The following is a 17,152-nucleotide window of genomic DNA, read 5'->3' on the forward strand; positions in this document are numbered from 1 at the left end:
TTTGTGGACAACTTCTGAAGGATCTAGTCTGTCCCTTCCAAAGCAAAAAGAATATTTTGTATGACATTTTCAGGCAGCATTTTTACTTCCCCTTTTTCCCACTCTTTTTGATTACTCTTCTGGGCAGCAGAGAAGAAACCACATACTTATTTAGCCTACAGATGCAATACCTTTTAGTGTGAAGAAAAACTACTGATTTATTGTATTCTTTCACTTACACTCTTATAACACCCGGTCTTTAAAGAATGAAATGGTCAGTGAGCGAACCCTTCCCAAAGATGCTGAACAAATGAACAGGTTTCTTTTGACTGACTTGCCATTGGGCATGCTGTCTTCCCACTTGCTGTTACAAATTTGGGACTATTTGATAGTCTCCAGTGGAAGCAAATAACAAATTCATATTGTATGTAGTTTGTATGTATGGCTGGTGTTTTCTTCCTGTTGATCACTGAATGGGATTGTGCTGTTAAAAGTGTAAATAAAAAAGCCAAGCAAATCACCTTCTAAAAGGGTTTTGGTGTAGTACAGCAAGCAAGCTTCAAATTATTTGTTATTACTGGTGAGCTTAGTTTTCCAAAAAGGGTTCAAGAATTAGCAGAAGGCAGTCCTTAGGAAAATGTTATCTTTGGACTGACCAGCAACATGGTGCCTGGAGTTTTTCAGAGAGAAACTTATATCCTCTGACTCAGATGCTTGAAATGGAGTAAATGTCACAAAGGCAAAAATTGTGACACCAAATTTCAAGATTGCAGTAGAGATCATTGAATCTGTTTGGCATGGAAGTATATTTGTGTCCTAGAGCATGCTCTGAGCTCCTCTGTTCTCCTGATTAAAACCACAAGTGAGAGTGCCTGTGACAAAACCTCTGAGATGCGCATGGATCTTGCATTTCATATTTGGTGTAATCCAAAGAGAAGTTGGGTAGACCTATTCCTTACACACACACACACACACACACACACACACACACACACACACACACACACACACTCCCTCTCTCTCTCTCTCTCTTTTCAGGGAGGATACATCAGTGAGTGTTTTTCCTCTCTGTTTTGTTTTTCCAAAAACAAAAGGCTTCAAAAATGTACAGAGGGCTTTGATGTCAGACTTCTGCAACATAAACGTCTCTGTTTCCTACAAAAGTTACAAATCATGGAAAAGGCAAAACTGAAAGCTGTGGGTTCTATCATAAAATAGTTATATCACTCCGAAGACCTTTTTTTCCTTTTTTAACTACTAAAAAAATCTATAAAACAAAACCAAAATAATTTAGTTTAGCTGAATTTGAGTATTGATTTACCTGTGAGGGACAGATGAAAAAGAATATTTGTGTGATTGAATTTGTAATAGCAAAAGTATCCTCTCATCTGAAAGAGCAGTCCTTTTGTTTCAACTTCTCTTTAATCCTTAATACAGATATGCTAGAACTAGGAGTTTATATGCAGACAGGTAGTTAGAAACTTGATTTATATAAATGGGCAACATTTGTTTTGCAAAGCTCCTCAGATACCATTCTGTCTAGACTCTGGACGATGTCAAGGCAAGGACAGACTGCACAAATTCTTTTGAAACATGAATTTTATTCTCCAGGGAAATTGGTCTCTGAAGAGATTCAAGATGGACCGCCAAGGTGTGACACAAGTCTTGTCCCGCTTGTCTTACATCTCTGCTCTGGGAATGATGACCAGGATCTCTTCTCAGTTTGAAAAGACAAGGAAAGTGAGTGGTCCTCGATCTCTGCAGCCATCTCAGTGGGGAATGCTCTGCCCTTCTGACACTCCTGAAGGAGAGGTGAGGAATTTCTATTTTACTTTCTGTATTTCTTGTCCTGAGGAATGGAGACACTGTTTAATTTGAAGCAGTTGGTCCTCCATCAGAGGAGTAATTCATGATTAGGAGGTTTCTGCAGAGATAAACTAGCCTGACAACACAACTTGTCTGATTTCTTGCATCCTACCTGTTTGTATCCTGGTCCTCCTTACTGTGTTGCCTCTTTTCTCCTATGTAGACTGTCTGGAAACAGTTCTGAAATCATTTGGCTATATGAGAATTACATGAACAGGTCCCATTTTTGCAGTGGAACTACTTGCTCTCTTTTGGTGAGAGCAGAAAGAGAAGACTCCTAAACCCCTCTTCCTTTGTTCTGTTATAAACATTCTGTTTTGAAGTTGCAGCATCAAACTGCAGTGTTTCTGGAAACACATATCAGTATTTCTTTAGCCATTGGCTGGAGGAAGAAAACCATCTTTGTTCACATTTCAACCGAAGAATTGATTTTAACAGTCTTTTTGTTTTGTTTTGCTTTCCTTTCTGTTTTTTTTTTTTTTTCTGAATAGAAGATACGCTGAGGGGAGGAATACTGAACTTTCTGAATAAGTCAGTATGAGCTGTTCTCATTAAGCAGCTGAAATAAAGTTGCACTATATAAGATACCTTTTTATTTAAAAATGTTGATATTTGTGTTAGAACATACATGGAATACCTGGAACGTTAAGATACATGGAAAATTAATAAATGGACTGATTGTGTATTTCTATTACCTTGCTGAGTAGCTGAGGAGAGAAATACAGGGTTGTACATGGTTGGTTAAATTAAAATCTCTTTCAATTACTATATTTTTTATTAGCTTGTAAATGCTGAAACATTACATTCCAGTGTGATATAGAAAATCTGACCTCCTTTTTCCTCCAAAATTTCAGGGTAATTAATTTCTTTAATTTCTTTCACTTTGTACCTTCTTGCTTTTGTCAGTCATAACTACAGTTTGGGGAGGAAAATGTAAGTATGGTATTAACACATAGAAAGAGAAGGGATAAAATTAATGGGTTTTGGTTTTTTTTTTTCCTAGGCCTGTGGTTTGGTTAAAAACCTTGCCCTCATGACTCATATTACTACTGATATGGAAGATGGCCCAATTATTAAATTAGCCAGTAATCTTGGAGTTGAAGATGTCAACTTGCTCTGTGGTGAAGAACTTTCGTACCCAAACGTGTTCCTGGTTTTTCTTAATGGTATGTTACTTTTCAGCAGTCTTGACTCTGATTTGTTGCTGATGGAGAGTTGGGCTTAGAAAACCCTCCAGTAGTTCTTGGAGCACAGTCAACAGCAGATGCTGCTTTCCACGTGCAAATAATTTCCTCTGTAAATATTTTGATGGGGTTGGGCAAAGTAGATGGGCCAGATGATGACACTTAGTTGCATGAAGTTGTGTCTTCAGAACTCTGACTGCAGATGTGTGTAGCTGGGAGATTGAAGCTTTCTCAAGCTGTTTTTAAGCCCACTTGTATAAATAGGCACAAAAATGTATGTACATTCAACTAGGGGTTTGTTTGTTTTTTCAGATATTATCCAAAGGAGTAAAAGTACTTTCATAAAGTACTTTTGAAAGAAAATAACTTCAATTTGTAATATGTAATATTGTAATAAATTTACAAATTCAGATCTTCCTTTACAAAGAGTATTTAGTTTTTTGCAGTTTTTATATGTTTTAATGTATATTCATGCATTTCAAAGTGCCTTTAAAAACAGAAAGGAAGCATCAAAATATTGTTTGGAAAGTTTAGAAATTCTATTCTCTATAAAACTGCCTTTGAAGGGCCATCTTGCTTTATGCGTGATTAGAAAAATTAGACCCTGGAAAACAGGCCTCTCTTGTTAAAGGGATGATTTGGCACACGTGCTTTGCATCTGCACACTCATATTTCTTTTACAACTGATCTTTTAGTGTTTCTAAAACAACAGGTACTATGGTGTCAGATTTCAAAATACTGACATTTTAAAAACTATAACTGTGATTTCAAAATAGCCTTTTGTCAGCAGCATCCACTTCCAGGGACTACTGTGTAACTAGTGTTTGTCACCATGAATAAGTTCTCCATTTACCCTTGGATTAAACAGCAGTTGTTCTTCAACCCTGCTTTTTCCCAGCAACTTAAAAGCAGCACTTGACCAAACTGCATTCCTTTGCTCTGCTTTTCTGTAGCAGTATGTTGAAGATAAGGTTCAGTGAAACCACATGCACTCTCTTCTGTCTTGTTTTATGGTCTAAAGGGGAGTGCAGAGCCAAAATATTGGACTTTTCCTTCACAAGCTCAGTTTGCAGAACAGAACAAAGTAGTATGTTCCCAAATGTAGATGAATTAGTACTGAGGCAAGCCAAATTACTGTCCAATCCACTGGTTTGTGGGTTTAATCCATAAAAAGTTGAAATTTGTGGATAGCTGACTTGATCCTGATTTCAACTTATGACCTTAAGAAGGCAGATAATCTGTTAAGTACAAATTCTTTAAGCTGTAAAGACCCTTCTGTTGTCTTACAAACTCCCTAAACTATCAGCCTTAGTTTTCTCCTTTAAAGTGTGACCATAGATATTTATTTTATATATTAAGATAACTTTGGTCAGGAGACTCTTTAAATGAATTTTACTCTCTTGTTTGTTCATCATGCATCAGAATATTTAAGTTTGAGCTGAAGTGCCCTGCTAAGATAGCTGAGTTGAGCTAAGTACCTGAAAGAGAAATTCTAGTGCTGTTGTGAGTGATCACAACGTGTCATATCCTGATATATCAAAATATTGGGACTTCAAAATTTCTGACAAGGCAGCAGGGCTGTTCCTAGGCCTGTTCTTGGAAACGTTGAATCCATTTCAGTACAGGTGAAATTGCAGGTTTCAAAGTTAACTTGTGCACCAACTGATGAATGGGCACCTAAGCAGAAACATTCTTGAAGAAAGCTGGAAGAAACACATAATCTGGTTTCTTGGGCTGTTTGGAAGCATGCAGGTAGATGACTTGTGAAATTCCAACAATTTTGAATTGAGAGGAAAAAAGAGCCAATTCTTATTCATGTTAGAGAAGGGAGATTTCATAACAACTCATTATTTGCAAGAAGCAGGCAGTACTTCTATGCATACCACACATGATCAGAATTTGTAAATAGTTTTGGTTGTGCAGAGGATGCCCCAGGTATTTGTTCTCTTTCTGAACAGGTAACATCCTTGGTGTCATACGTGATCACCAGAAATTAGTCAACACCTTTCGGATCCTGCGTCGAGCAGGTTATATCAACGAATTCGTTTCCATCTCTACAAATCTGTCTGACAGATGTGTCTACATTTCCTCTGATGGAGGGAGATTGTGCAGGTGAACTTCTCATCAGAATTACCTCATTACTGAACTGGCTGTAAACAGTGTTTTGTGCACTGGGCTAAGACTTTCATGGGAACAAATTTAGGCGAATTCAGTAAGACTTGAGCATGTCTTTTCTCCTTAAATAGCCCTCATTCAAAACAGGTAGAGGTTGGAAGAGGCAGAATGGGTTAATGAATATATACATATTTTAGCATTGACTGTCTGTCTCCATACTCTGTATGCACTTCAACAAAGCAGCCATCACAACTACTGGTGGCATTCCACTTTATTCATTAATTGAATCTCAGAGCATGTTGAATGCATGTCAGAGGCTCAAAATAGTAAATGTATGAACAATCAGATGATCATACCTGGTCAAGAGATCCAAAGCAGGGGCATATTCAGTGGCAAAGAAATCACTTTTTCAGTCAGGGCTAATATGTGTAGTTTGGGAGATGGCAGTAAAGCTTCCAATTTTTAAAATAAAAGCAAGGGTAATCGTGTTTTTGCAAGGCTGTACCAAATTTGCTTTGTGGCACCCCTCACCCTGCAATTGTTCAGATATCCCTATTAACCATTTAGAAGTGCTTATTAGTCTTCTAATTTATTTACTTCAGAGGGGACTCCACAAGTATCTTGTAGCTATTTGCTGCTCTTTATCAAAGCAACTTGTCCAAATAGCAACAGCCCTTGACGTTGCCTTCTTGCATGCCATCCTTTGTGTCAGTGTTTTTGTGTGGTAGGGAAGCCTTCAGAGATCCATGGGCTATTGAAATTTATGGATTCATCAGAGATCACCCACAGTAAACCCCTGTACTTTACAGCATGTAGGCAATTGCAAAATGCAACCTTGCATGTGGGCACTTGAGCACAAGCTGTTCACTTAGTATTCTGTAAAATCCCTGTAATAACCACGTTACTAAATGCTGTTCTTAGCTTTGTAGTTTGGGAAATCTCAAATCTTTTAAAGCTATCATTAAAATCTGTAGGTAAAACTTAGAAAATTATATTTGAACGATTTAAAGGTCTGAATAGTTACTGATTTTACTTATGTGGCTTTATCAGTTAAAGGCAGATAAATTTTAAGGACAGTTTATAGAGTAGGTCGTGCATAGGCAGGGTTCTTAGTGTAAGTATAAATTAAGTTACCTGACTAAATATTTGCTATGACAATCTTTTTTTTTTTTTTTTAATTTTTTTTTTTTTTTTTTTAAATTTCAGGCCTTACATAATTGTCAAGAAGCAAAAACCTGCAGTTACAAACAAGCATATGGAAGAACTGGCTCAGGGCTACAGGTACACAACTCAAGTAGACCATATTCATCTTCACCAAGTAAATACTGTGTGGAGATACTTCAGTCAGTCAGTATCTCACAGTCTTGGGTTAGCTAATTAGAGAAGTCTGTTCTCCTTTATAAATTCATAATCTCTGTAATGGAGATTTTCTGTTTAAAGTCTAATTAAGGCTGATGTTCTTATTTTGTTACTGCTGTGAGATTTGGTGAGTGTACAGAGTAAATACATCAGCCTCATCTTTCTGCAAATAGAAAGTATGAGGCAGTATTGTCATCCTGATTGAAAAATCAAACACCTCACAGGAGTATCAACTTAACCACCCTAAACAAGGCACATTCAGAATTTTTGAAAGTCCTTGCAAATTCTTATTTCATGTGTTTTTAAAAAACTCCCCACACTTAAACAAAGGCATTTAAATTTACCTCTAATTAAATTTCACAAAATTATCACAAAAATGTATGTGGTTATCCTTATATTTGCCTACATTTACAATGATGATGAGTACATATCAAAGAAGATTTTATTTAGTTGTTCAATAAGTAACATTCATCTGTCAGACTGGGAAGTAGTGAAGGGGCAACAGGATTAAAAAGCCACATTTTTCTTCAATATATAATATGCACAGAACTCTACATGTAGAAGTATTTATCTGGTTTAACTTTACATATTACTTTCTTTTAATATATGTACTAAGTATTTTATGTTTGCAGAAATATAAAACAGTGTAATCTTTAATTTATCTGTAGGAATTTTGAAGATTTCTTGCATGAAGGCCTCGTCGAATATTTGGATGTGAATGAAGAAAATGACTGTAACATTGCCCTGTATGAAAATACAATCAATAAGTAAGTATGCATTCAGTAAATGGTACAGGAAAAACCTTCATAGAGTGACTCTCTGAAATGCAATAAATAATGTTACTGTTTTCACGTGTACACACTGCTCCCTTGCTAATGGCTGAAATTACTCCATATGAAAGCTAAAGAAAGAAATCTGTCTGCACACATCCTAAATTGTACATGGCAAGTTACAAAAATGGTTTAGGTTTTGGGAGATCTGTTCCTGCTACTAACTCTCAAAAATATTAAGTACTTCAAAGGTATATCCTTTCTTTCTCTGGATGTGGCTCTTTTTTTTGTTCTGATCATTGGGCTGCTCATCATAAATAATTTTATCCAATAGATATCCAGAAAGCAAATGGTTATTTAATTATCTTGTCATATCATGATTGTTTGGAAATTTATTTTCTGGCTATAAAGGGACCCTAGATACCCACCTTACAATATGTGGAGTGCTGGAATGAGACCTTCCTTTTGACTTTTGGATGTATAATAGGCCCCAATAAAAATGTCTGCACTATTCTGTGTATTCTTTACCACACATCTTAAAACCATTTTTGATATGTGATTTTAATTCAGAAAGATTTCCAGATCTGTTATGTTTTCCACATATTTGAAGGACCTGCTGCATTTTTTTTTTACTCATATCTTCTGACTGTGATTGAAATGCCCACATTAAAGGAAGGATTCTTTTAAATTTTTAAGTCCTCCTATCTTTTTACTGGTTTTTAACGTTTCTCTGACAATATCCTGTAAATTGAAGGCTGAATGTGAAATGCTAGAAGTTATCTCTGTGAAATGTTTGATCAGTAGATGTATGCAGAAAATTCTTTTTCTAAATAATCTGTCCTGGTCAAGTACTCCTGCAAGCTAATAGAAATACATCATTGATTTCAGTGGAGCTGGGTGAGCCCTTCAATTATCATTTAACCTTTGTTAAATGTAATGCATTAACTCTGCTAATTAAATTGCATTGCTCCTACAGGCTTTTGAAGACTTTATCACTTTAAGAAATTAGTCTTGCATGCTCTTGACTGAGTTCTGTATACATGAGCAAAGAAGAGCACACACAATTGCTGTCATTTGTGCCAAAATTAAATAACTTCCACAAAGCACCAGAGCTGAAAATTTAAGTTACAGGACAACTGACTCAGCTAGGAAGGTTAATGGAAATGTATCACAATAAATCATTGTTTAGTCCAAAAGAGAAGGAGAAAGTGAACTTCCAATGGACCAGTATGAGGAAAGGACTCCACAATAACTCCCAGGACCTCAGAAGATTCTTGTATTATCAGTTAGTTTTTTTGAGTTTGGCTTCAGTGCTGAGTGGCTAACAGTGCCAGAGCATCTGAACTTGCATCGTATGAGCACATTGCTCCTTGTGTTTGGTAATGACATTCCCTACATCCTGAGTAGTTGAGTTGTTTATCCCCTTCCCCAGATGATCATCCTGCATTTTAAATGGTGTGACCATGTTGGTACGGCTTGTTCAGGTAATGCAGCTGATACTTCAACATTCCTGCTTTTGTAATATATGCTTCTTTTTGCTACAGTATCTTCCCTTTATCTTTCCAATCCCATTAGGGGGAATGCATTCAGCTTTTTCCTTAGACATTTGTAACTCTGCTTTTCAAGCTCATGAGGTTGCCTTTCCTTTCTTGGGTCTGGTTCTGGCAGTGGCAGTTTTGACCTGCAGAAATTGAAATGCCCTGTAAAGTTTGAAGGTCTCCCATTAGCTCTCTGGAATACTTCAAAAAGTGTGGGATCTATGTAGGTTGCATCATCTTTGGTTGAAATAGGATTGACCTCACTGGAAGAAGACATTTGTTGAATACCCTATATGCAAATGTGTATCTGCTTCCATGCACTTGTACCCTCTGGAGAAATCTGCAAACTTCACTATCAGTAAGTCTCAAACCTCTGGTTTTATTGTTTGAAAAGTATCAGCAGATCAGTGAAGTTTTGCAGAATGGGGGAGCAGTCTCTGCTTTAAGTTTGCTACGGGCTCTTGAGACCATTTTACAATTATTTGACTGCAATTTGGATTCTCCCATTTGTATGTTCTTAAAACAGGCTTTAAATAACATAGCTGCTTTTTATCAAGTGGAGAAAAATAGTGGCTGTCCTTTGGCCAGCAAGTGATTTTTAGGTTATTCAGGTGTATTTCTGATTTATAAAGATTTCTAAGAATGATAGATCATTTCACTGACTTAATCCTCAGGATTTCCGTGCCTATTTTTTTTCAGCTTTCAGTTTTAATTATTCCAGTAGTACATATATTGTTTATCTAAGTTCCTAGTAGCACTTGTCTTCAGTCTGTATGTGCTTTTGGGTAACTCCTTAGCCTTTTTCAGCTTACAGTGCTTGGCTGTCTTGAATGTTGCCATAATAAAGACTTCTCTGTCACTTCCTTGGCAAGATCCTAAAGTTTAGTAATCAAATTAATTTATTTAAATAAGTAAAGTCTTCCAAAAGACTTCCACAAGAAGTCAAACATTAAAGATGAGATTTCAGAATGCATTGGGTTTAGATGTCTGAGAGAAGCAATGTTTGCATAAACCCAAGCTCTCTGTAATAAATCCAGGACATGAAAGATAGGCTTTGAATAGGTTTAGTTATAATTATCTGTATTTCATAATTCTCCATTTCCTAATTATTTATCTTGATTTAAATTCAGACCTGCTCCAGCCAAGTTTTATTGTACACTTCATTCTTAGTAATTAGTCTCTCCACTTGCATCCCAGTGTATGCTATGATTTGTCTTTGTTGAGCATGGACTTTCTCTTCTGAAGCTCATGTCAGATAGAACAAATTCTCTCTGTCTTGGCTCCTTTTCCCTGTGTTTTTACTTCTCATCAGTACTGTCTTTTAACAACATTATGCCCTCCAAAATATTTGCAGAGCTTTTCAAATAGTGTTGTATTATGTCATGTACCTGTGGCACTGCATCTGGTTTGGAGACAGATGTTTTCTCTTTAACTGATATAGCTGGCGTTGGAAAACTAAAACAGGTTTTTTAATGCCTGAATCTGTTGTGCTCTTCCTTCTTCTATCTCCCCAGTGGATTTCTGGATCTCTGAGATTAGTAATTTGATGCAGAGGGCTCTCATTACATGAGAAGATATTCCTTAAGGCATTTTTGGTCTTACTGTGTAAACTGATGTTTTATTGTCTTACTGAGCTCCCTCAGGTTGTAGTTAACTGGAGGCTTTTCCTCCATTATGGAATTTCATAAACTCTGATTTATTTCTCTTTCATTTCTTTTCATGTGGAAACACTTAAAGCCAAAAGAAAGTTGTTGGGTTTTTGTAATAAAAATAAAAATCTTGTAGTGAATCCATGTTTTGAGATGATACTGACTTACATTTTTCTGAACAGAATTGAATTTGAAGTGTTATGAGATACTGCAAAATTAAATAAATTCTACTGAAGTTGTTTGTTCACAAACCTGCCATAATTGATACTCTTTCTTTTCAGAGATACAACCCATTTGGAGATTGAGCCTTTCACGCTTCTGGGTGTCTGTGCTGGGCTCATTCCATATCCTCACCACAACCAGTCCCCAAGAAACACTTACCAGTGTGCCATGGGGAAACAAGCCATGGGTAAGACTTCACTTCTTATTCCTCTTTGAAGTGTTATGTAGTTTTTGAAGCTATGTAGCAAAAGTGACAAAAAAAAAGTCTGTCTTTCCTGGTTCACCTAAAAGCTTTGCTAGGAAAAGTAAAAGAGCACTTCTTTAGCTTTGAGAAAAATTTTACCTCTGAAACTTAGAAAGATTAATGTGAAAAAAGTACCAGTCAATTTTACTCAATGCAGTTCTTAACATTTAAAATTAAAATTTTAATAAACTGGGATACTTTTGTGTTTTTTATGGGATTTTATTGGAAATCATCATGACTTTAAAGTTTTCAGCATATCTGCAGGATTGGAAGAGTGGAGCTTTCTTTCTCTTTATGCTGCAAGGTGCTGTATATTTCCAGACAAAAAAGAGTTAAAAAGTGTTCTCACAAAGAGAGGCAGAGCACACATTGCGGAGCATTTCCTTGACTGGTTGATAAGTGTCCTAAAAATAAATATATCAATAGTTAACATTGGCATCAGAGAATAAGAAGAATCAAGTGTCAAAGAGAGTGGTTAGTAATTTGAACACTTTCCACAACTATAGTTTAGATTTTGTGCTTTGCTGTTTTGCATGAAGAGGCTGAGTACTGAAACAAAATTAATTTTCTGATTACTTATTATTTAATTTGACAGTGTCAAATCTGGTCATTAAAACCTAACTGTTTTGTAAATTTGCTGCTGGGGGTAATTGACAGCAGTTAAGTTCTAATCCTTTCTTTGAGCCTCAGCGAAACGAGCATTAAAGTGTCCAAGTCTATGGCCTGTGATCAAGGCAGAGGAGCCTGAGCAGTCGTACATCAATTCAGACAGCTGCATTCAGACTGCTGCTCTACAGGCTGGTTTCATGGCTTGTATTGACGGCTTGCCTGCAAGTTGGGAGCTACAGTAGCACAACTCTGTCTCATGAAGAAACTGCCACTTCGGTTAGGTTTACTAAACCATTTATTTTGTGCTCTGTGTTCAAAGCTGAAATACTGTGGGACTTCTCCAGCAGAATTAATAGCAAAGTAACTGCATTATGCTGAACTGTCATGTTGAGCACATGAAAACAGAAAATAGCAAGATGCATGTTCTCTATTTAAATTTAAAATAAAATAAAAAAAGGATGAGTGGATAGAAAGAGGAGCAATGCAATCTTTTTCCTTGCAGTTCTCCCCCATCCCATTATCTTTCCCCCACCCCTGAGTCTCTATTTTATGACTATTAGTCTCAGAAGGTTTGGTTAGTTACCACACACAGTTAAGCAGGATCAGTGTGTACAGAAAGCCAATTCAGTATCTGTGGAGTTCTTTTGTAGTTTTCTGTGTGAAGGTTTTTTTCCCCGTTTTGTTTTGAGTGTCATTTGCAATTCATTGTCTGTGTTTTCTGAGGTTGGTGTATTCAGCTGCTTTGACCCTAGGTCTTGCACATTTAGCTCCTTGGATACAATCCTCTGACGTTCCTGCTGACGCTAGGAACACAAAAGCCATTGAATATCTCCAGCAGTAAAAAAAGCCTTTGTTTCAGTTTGTTATGACAAAACACCTGACTCAAAGAATAAGCAACTAGATAAAAGTAAATTTTAAATGTTGGCACATGACTTGAGCTGTATTTTGCTCTGTCTGAAGTACCTGCAAACTCCTGAAGCTTTTTGTAATAACTGCTTTAAAAAAAGCCATCATAGTGGCAATATGAAGGGGCAGAGATTAATTTTCTCTACACTTATTGATCAGATGAGACCTAGAGGGTATTCCTGAAACATTGCACATAATTTTTTCTGTTTATTTTTGTGAAGAGATGTGATGTAGTGCTTCAAATCCAACCTTTAAGTAACCATCCACCTTTAGTGCTTTCTTTCTTCATACTGAAGTTGCAGAGCAACTCCTCACCCATCACTGCTATGTGGAAAGTCTCATGTCCAAGTCCTCTATGTCACTCCCTCAGCTGTCAAAACCTGGGGTAGTGAAAGGAGCCTGGGGTTCAGACTGGGATAGGAGAGTCTTGTGCTTGTCTACTGACCCACCCTCTCTGACCACATCATAGTGCTTTTCTAGAAGCTTTGGACAGTCTTTTCTTTTATAAGTCTCTTTTTTAAGCAACATCAAGCTAAGCAAAGGTGTGAAAGCACAAGTGAGTGGAGAGTGGACATCAGAGATTGCAATGAGGTCTGTAATCCAGTGATAAGTGTTAGGTCCTAAAATAGTAATGTTTCTTCTGGAGAGCTTTACATGTCCTGAAAAGTACCTCCCTTTCAGGGGTAGATGAGTCATCTTGTTGGAGGACTAGAGCTGCAGTTAATGACCAAACTAGATTTCAGTAAAATTAAATTGAAATAACACCCCTCACTTTTTTCATAGATTATTGACCATATGTTGCAGGTTGAACTGTAAGACTGAGACGAAGTTAGGTAGTAAATACAATGGTAGCTGCAAAGACCTCAGTTGAATGTTGACATTTCAGTGCAAGGTTAACAGTTGTAGTTTAAAATCTCAGAAGTACTTAAGATGAAAATACAAGAGTCTGTACTGTTTGCATTTCATGTGTTGGTAGAATAATGCTTTAGAGGATCAAAGGCTTCTACAGTTAGAGAAATAGTTCTTATCTGAGCTTTTTAATTCCATTAAGATACAAAAACCTGGTCAGTTTTGTACGTTGTACATCTGTGACTGTGTAAAAGCCTAATATGAAGAATGAAAAAATACAGTTTTCCTGACAGTAATTCCCCATATTGCACATGCACATGTGCTGCTGTATAAGTGGTGGTGTGGGTACACAAAGCAAGCTGTATACTCACAGCCTAACTGTGCACTGCAGCTTCAACCCAAATGACAAAACACAAGTCTTGACTAAGGAAAGAAGGATTTGGGTGTGATTATTACTTTAACCTCTGAAAGAAAAGGAAGTATTTGAGGGGACAGATGTGGGTGGGTGCGAGCTTTGTTGTAGAAGCTTATCATGAAGCAAAAACTTTGATATTACAAAAAAATCAGAACAGAGCCTCTTACTGTATCATGTACTTTCTGCTTTGCTTCTGTGAAGTAGCAAAGCCCATTATATATTGCTCTGTCTTGTACTGTGGCCAGCTGAATATGTTAAAATTGAGTTGAGAAGGTAAATATGCTTCAAGGAACTGAGTACTGGGGGGTTTTGACAGTTGTGAAAGCTCTTTGGTGGACTGAGAGCCAGAGTTCTCCCAAATTTTGTACAGATAGCCTAGGGGCACAGAATCTAAACAAACCTCAAAGCAAAAGCAGCTGTTGCTGGTCATCACAGCTGGATCTGGGAGTGCTGTGGCCACAGCTCTATTCTGACACTGCTCTTTGAGGACTGTTTGTGCTCTGCAACACGACCTCATTTTGACACCTCTCCTCTCTGGTAATAGCCATAGAAGTGCTGAGGCAGAAATGAGCTCTCCCCCCTGCCCCCCAATTTACCCATAATCTTTTAAACCCACTCGTTAATCTTTCTACTGTGAAAGGAGTATTTCTAATACTTAACCTCCAGATCGCTTTAATGCATGTACTGTAACAGTCTATCTGAGCTGAGTCAGAGCCCCCTCCAAAAGGTTTATCACAGCATTTAAAAAATATGCTTCTTCCTCTCTTGTTTTGTGCTCATATAAAAGGACAATTGTAGAAAATCCATGGTGAAAACAGGGGAAATACAGAATTACAACAATTCTTTTCTTGGCATGTGCAGTAATAGCCCTTTTGGCTCAAGTAGATTGATTTCTGTGTCCTTGTTAATTTTGATTGTACAGTTTAATGTTGTTTAAGTGATACACCAGAGAATTGGATTATTGCTTATTTTAGCTGGCTGTTTGTTCTGGTGAGTTCTCAAAACTTTCAGCATCAGAATAACAATGCTTCATTTACGCTAAATATCACTAGATTGTGTTTTTATAGTGATTATTTCACACTAAAGGATACTCAAATGGTACTTAAAAAGAAAAAAAAAGCTGTCAGGAAATGGGAAAAAAGGAACGAATGCACACGTGCATTCACAATATAACAAGTACTGAGAAAAGCAAGAAAATAATCTTTGTTGTATCCAGGTCAACCTTGTGTGTTTTGCTTTAACCAGGGCTAATTACCAATGAAAAAAATTGCTTCTTGCTGTTGGGATAATTATAAATGCAAGTCATTGTGTGCAGGGTCTGTTATGGTGAACTTTAATTATACTTTACTTTTGCTTGGTTGTTTGGCTGGAGCAAACAAGGGCTCTGTTCTTTCAGAGAGAAAACAGAAATAAAGCTAGTGACTTCCTTCATTTCAGTGCCCACACAGGGGGCTCGTCCCAACACACCAGTCCTCTGAAGAGAGCTGCTGCTTTATTTTAAATAAGCAGATTGTGGTTTCAGTCTGTGGTTTGTTAGCCCAGTTTAGAGACAGCATTATTTGTATAACCATTAAATCCTAGCAATTAGGAATAATATTGCTGATATATGGCATGCTTTGTGGCTAATTTATTTCATTTGTTCTCTAGAATCACTCTCTAGCCGGTTTCTTTCCTGCTAGGATATCTGTCATGATATATATGTATATGTTTTCCATTTGATACAGCATTCACCTCCTGAAGAATAGCCTGAATACAGTTTATTATTGAGGCTCAAAATCTCAGTGATGTCTGTTGCTTCTGGCTCCCAGACAGCAGCAGTTCTGTTAGGCTTATCTGAACCTCTGATAAAAATGCAATTTTCAAATACGTGAAACATCTGAAAAGAAGTCATTTGCATTACCTGAAATATGTAAAAGTGTCATCTGAAATCCTTGATATAAAGGGGACTTCCACAGATTGTTACTGAGGTGTAAAGGACATGCTTAAAGTGTAAAAGATAGATGAAAATTGTGCTCCAGGCCTCATCCTGTCTTAGCATTCCTAACCAGTGAACCACAGCAGGTACAGCATATAAGCCTCTCAGAGGAGAAAAAAAATTGTGAGCATTTTGAAAGTTAAGTTTAGCATGACTTTCTCTTGGAAAGATTTCTCTGAACATCAGGAAAATGTACCTACCTGTGAAGCATTTAGTCTGAGCTTCACTGCAATGTATCCTGAAAGCTCACAAATTATTCATTCTAGATGCAGAAGGGGGAAATGGTCTAAACCTCTCAAGTTTCTTATCTGGAAGTACTTTTTTTCTTCTGCACACTGGAAAACCAGGGGGTTTGATTCAAAAGTACAATGGAAACAATGTCGAAGTGCATTCAGAAGTCTCCAGTGTTGATGAGTGCAGGCCCTACCAGCTTGTTATATTGTTTTATTAGCTTACTAGACACAAAAAATACCACTCAAGGATGATTATTCCAGAAGACAGAAAAACAATTGCTTAAAAGCAAGAGACAGGTTAAGCCTGTCAACTCTTCCAGATTTTTCTTGTCATTTAAAAATGCTGTACCTGTGTCATTGAATTTAATTTCTAGAACCTGGTAAAGTCCAGGCCAGCTGTAACAGTTCATTTTCAACAATAGCTGTTGAGCTGTCTCTCCATTCCTGTCCTTGGGAAGGGTAGACCTGTTGTGGTTTAGGAGAGTGAGCCTAGTGCCAAGGACAGGATAGGTCTTTGGAAATTCCTGGTTTTAGAGTTTGATTTTCTAGACACTTTATGTAAATGGGAATTGCAAGTAGATGCATGTAAAATGTGAAGCTGGCCTCCCCAGTGAGCAGGTTTGTGTTCAGATGTGCTTCCTGGCCGTGTGAAAACTTCCTTACACACTGACTGCCTTGACCTTTCCAAGAAAGCAGCCAGCCTCTGAAACTGCAGGAGAAAATGGAAAGATTTTGAAAGACTTCCATCCTAAGGACAAAGTACTGCAAAATATTGAACACTTAAAACTTTAAAATGTTAACTTTTCAGACTGTAATTTCTTAATTGCTTAGAGACATAGGATAGTCCTGGTACAGCAAACTCCAATAACATATGATTGCCTTAACTTTTGTTCTGCTACACAACGGTTTATGTTTCCCTGCTGGGTGTTAATTATTTTTTCCTCAGATTTCAGGAGACACTTTGGCATTCTGATGGGACAGGGCCAAAAATTTCAGTCTCAAGCTGGGAGGTCTATACAAAGGGTTGAATTCTGATCTGTAAATTTAAAATTAATTTCCTATAAAAAGACAAATATATTATGAGTGGACTTTTACTGTAGTCTTTCTATCAACAATGCTTCTAATTTCAGAAAGTAAATCACTCTTGGCTGCTGCTAGTGGTATGCTTTGTTAGTACTCCGTCACATTCTAGCACAGGCTGCTGTTGAACCATTTGCTGTCCAAAAAAAGAAGGAAATA

At 37.1% G+C, this 17,152-nt stretch overlaps 1 protein-coding gene across 1 annotated transcript in view; it reads left to right on the forward strand.

The window, feature by feature from the left end:
* The window catches only part of POLR3B (RNA polymerase III subunit B), a 74,797-nt gene that overhangs the window by 25,399 nt on the left and 32,246 nt on the right, over positions 1 to 17,152 (forward strand). The window contains exons 14-19 of the mRNA XM_056481825.1: positions 1,591 to 1,791; positions 2,849 to 3,011; positions 4,988 to 5,141; positions 6,351 to 6,425; positions 7,172 to 7,270; positions 10,742 to 10,869. Of these exons, the coding sequence (XP_056337800.1) occupies positions 1,591 to 1,791; positions 2,849 to 3,011; positions 4,988 to 5,141; positions 6,351 to 6,425; positions 7,172 to 7,270; positions 10,742 to 10,869 (820 nt within the window). The remainder of the gene's footprint in view (positions 1 to 1,590; positions 1,792 to 2,848; positions 3,012 to 4,987; positions 5,142 to 6,350; positions 6,426 to 7,171; positions 7,271 to 10,741; positions 10,870 to 17,152) is intronic.

Source organism: Oenanthe melanoleuca, chromosome 1A (genome assembly GCF_029582105.1).
Source record: "Oenanthe melanoleuca isolate GR-GAL-2019-014 chromosome 1A, OMel1.0, whole genome shotgun sequence".
NCBI lineage: Eukaryota > Metazoa > Chordata > Aves > Passeriformes > Muscicapidae > Oenanthe > Oenanthe melanoleuca.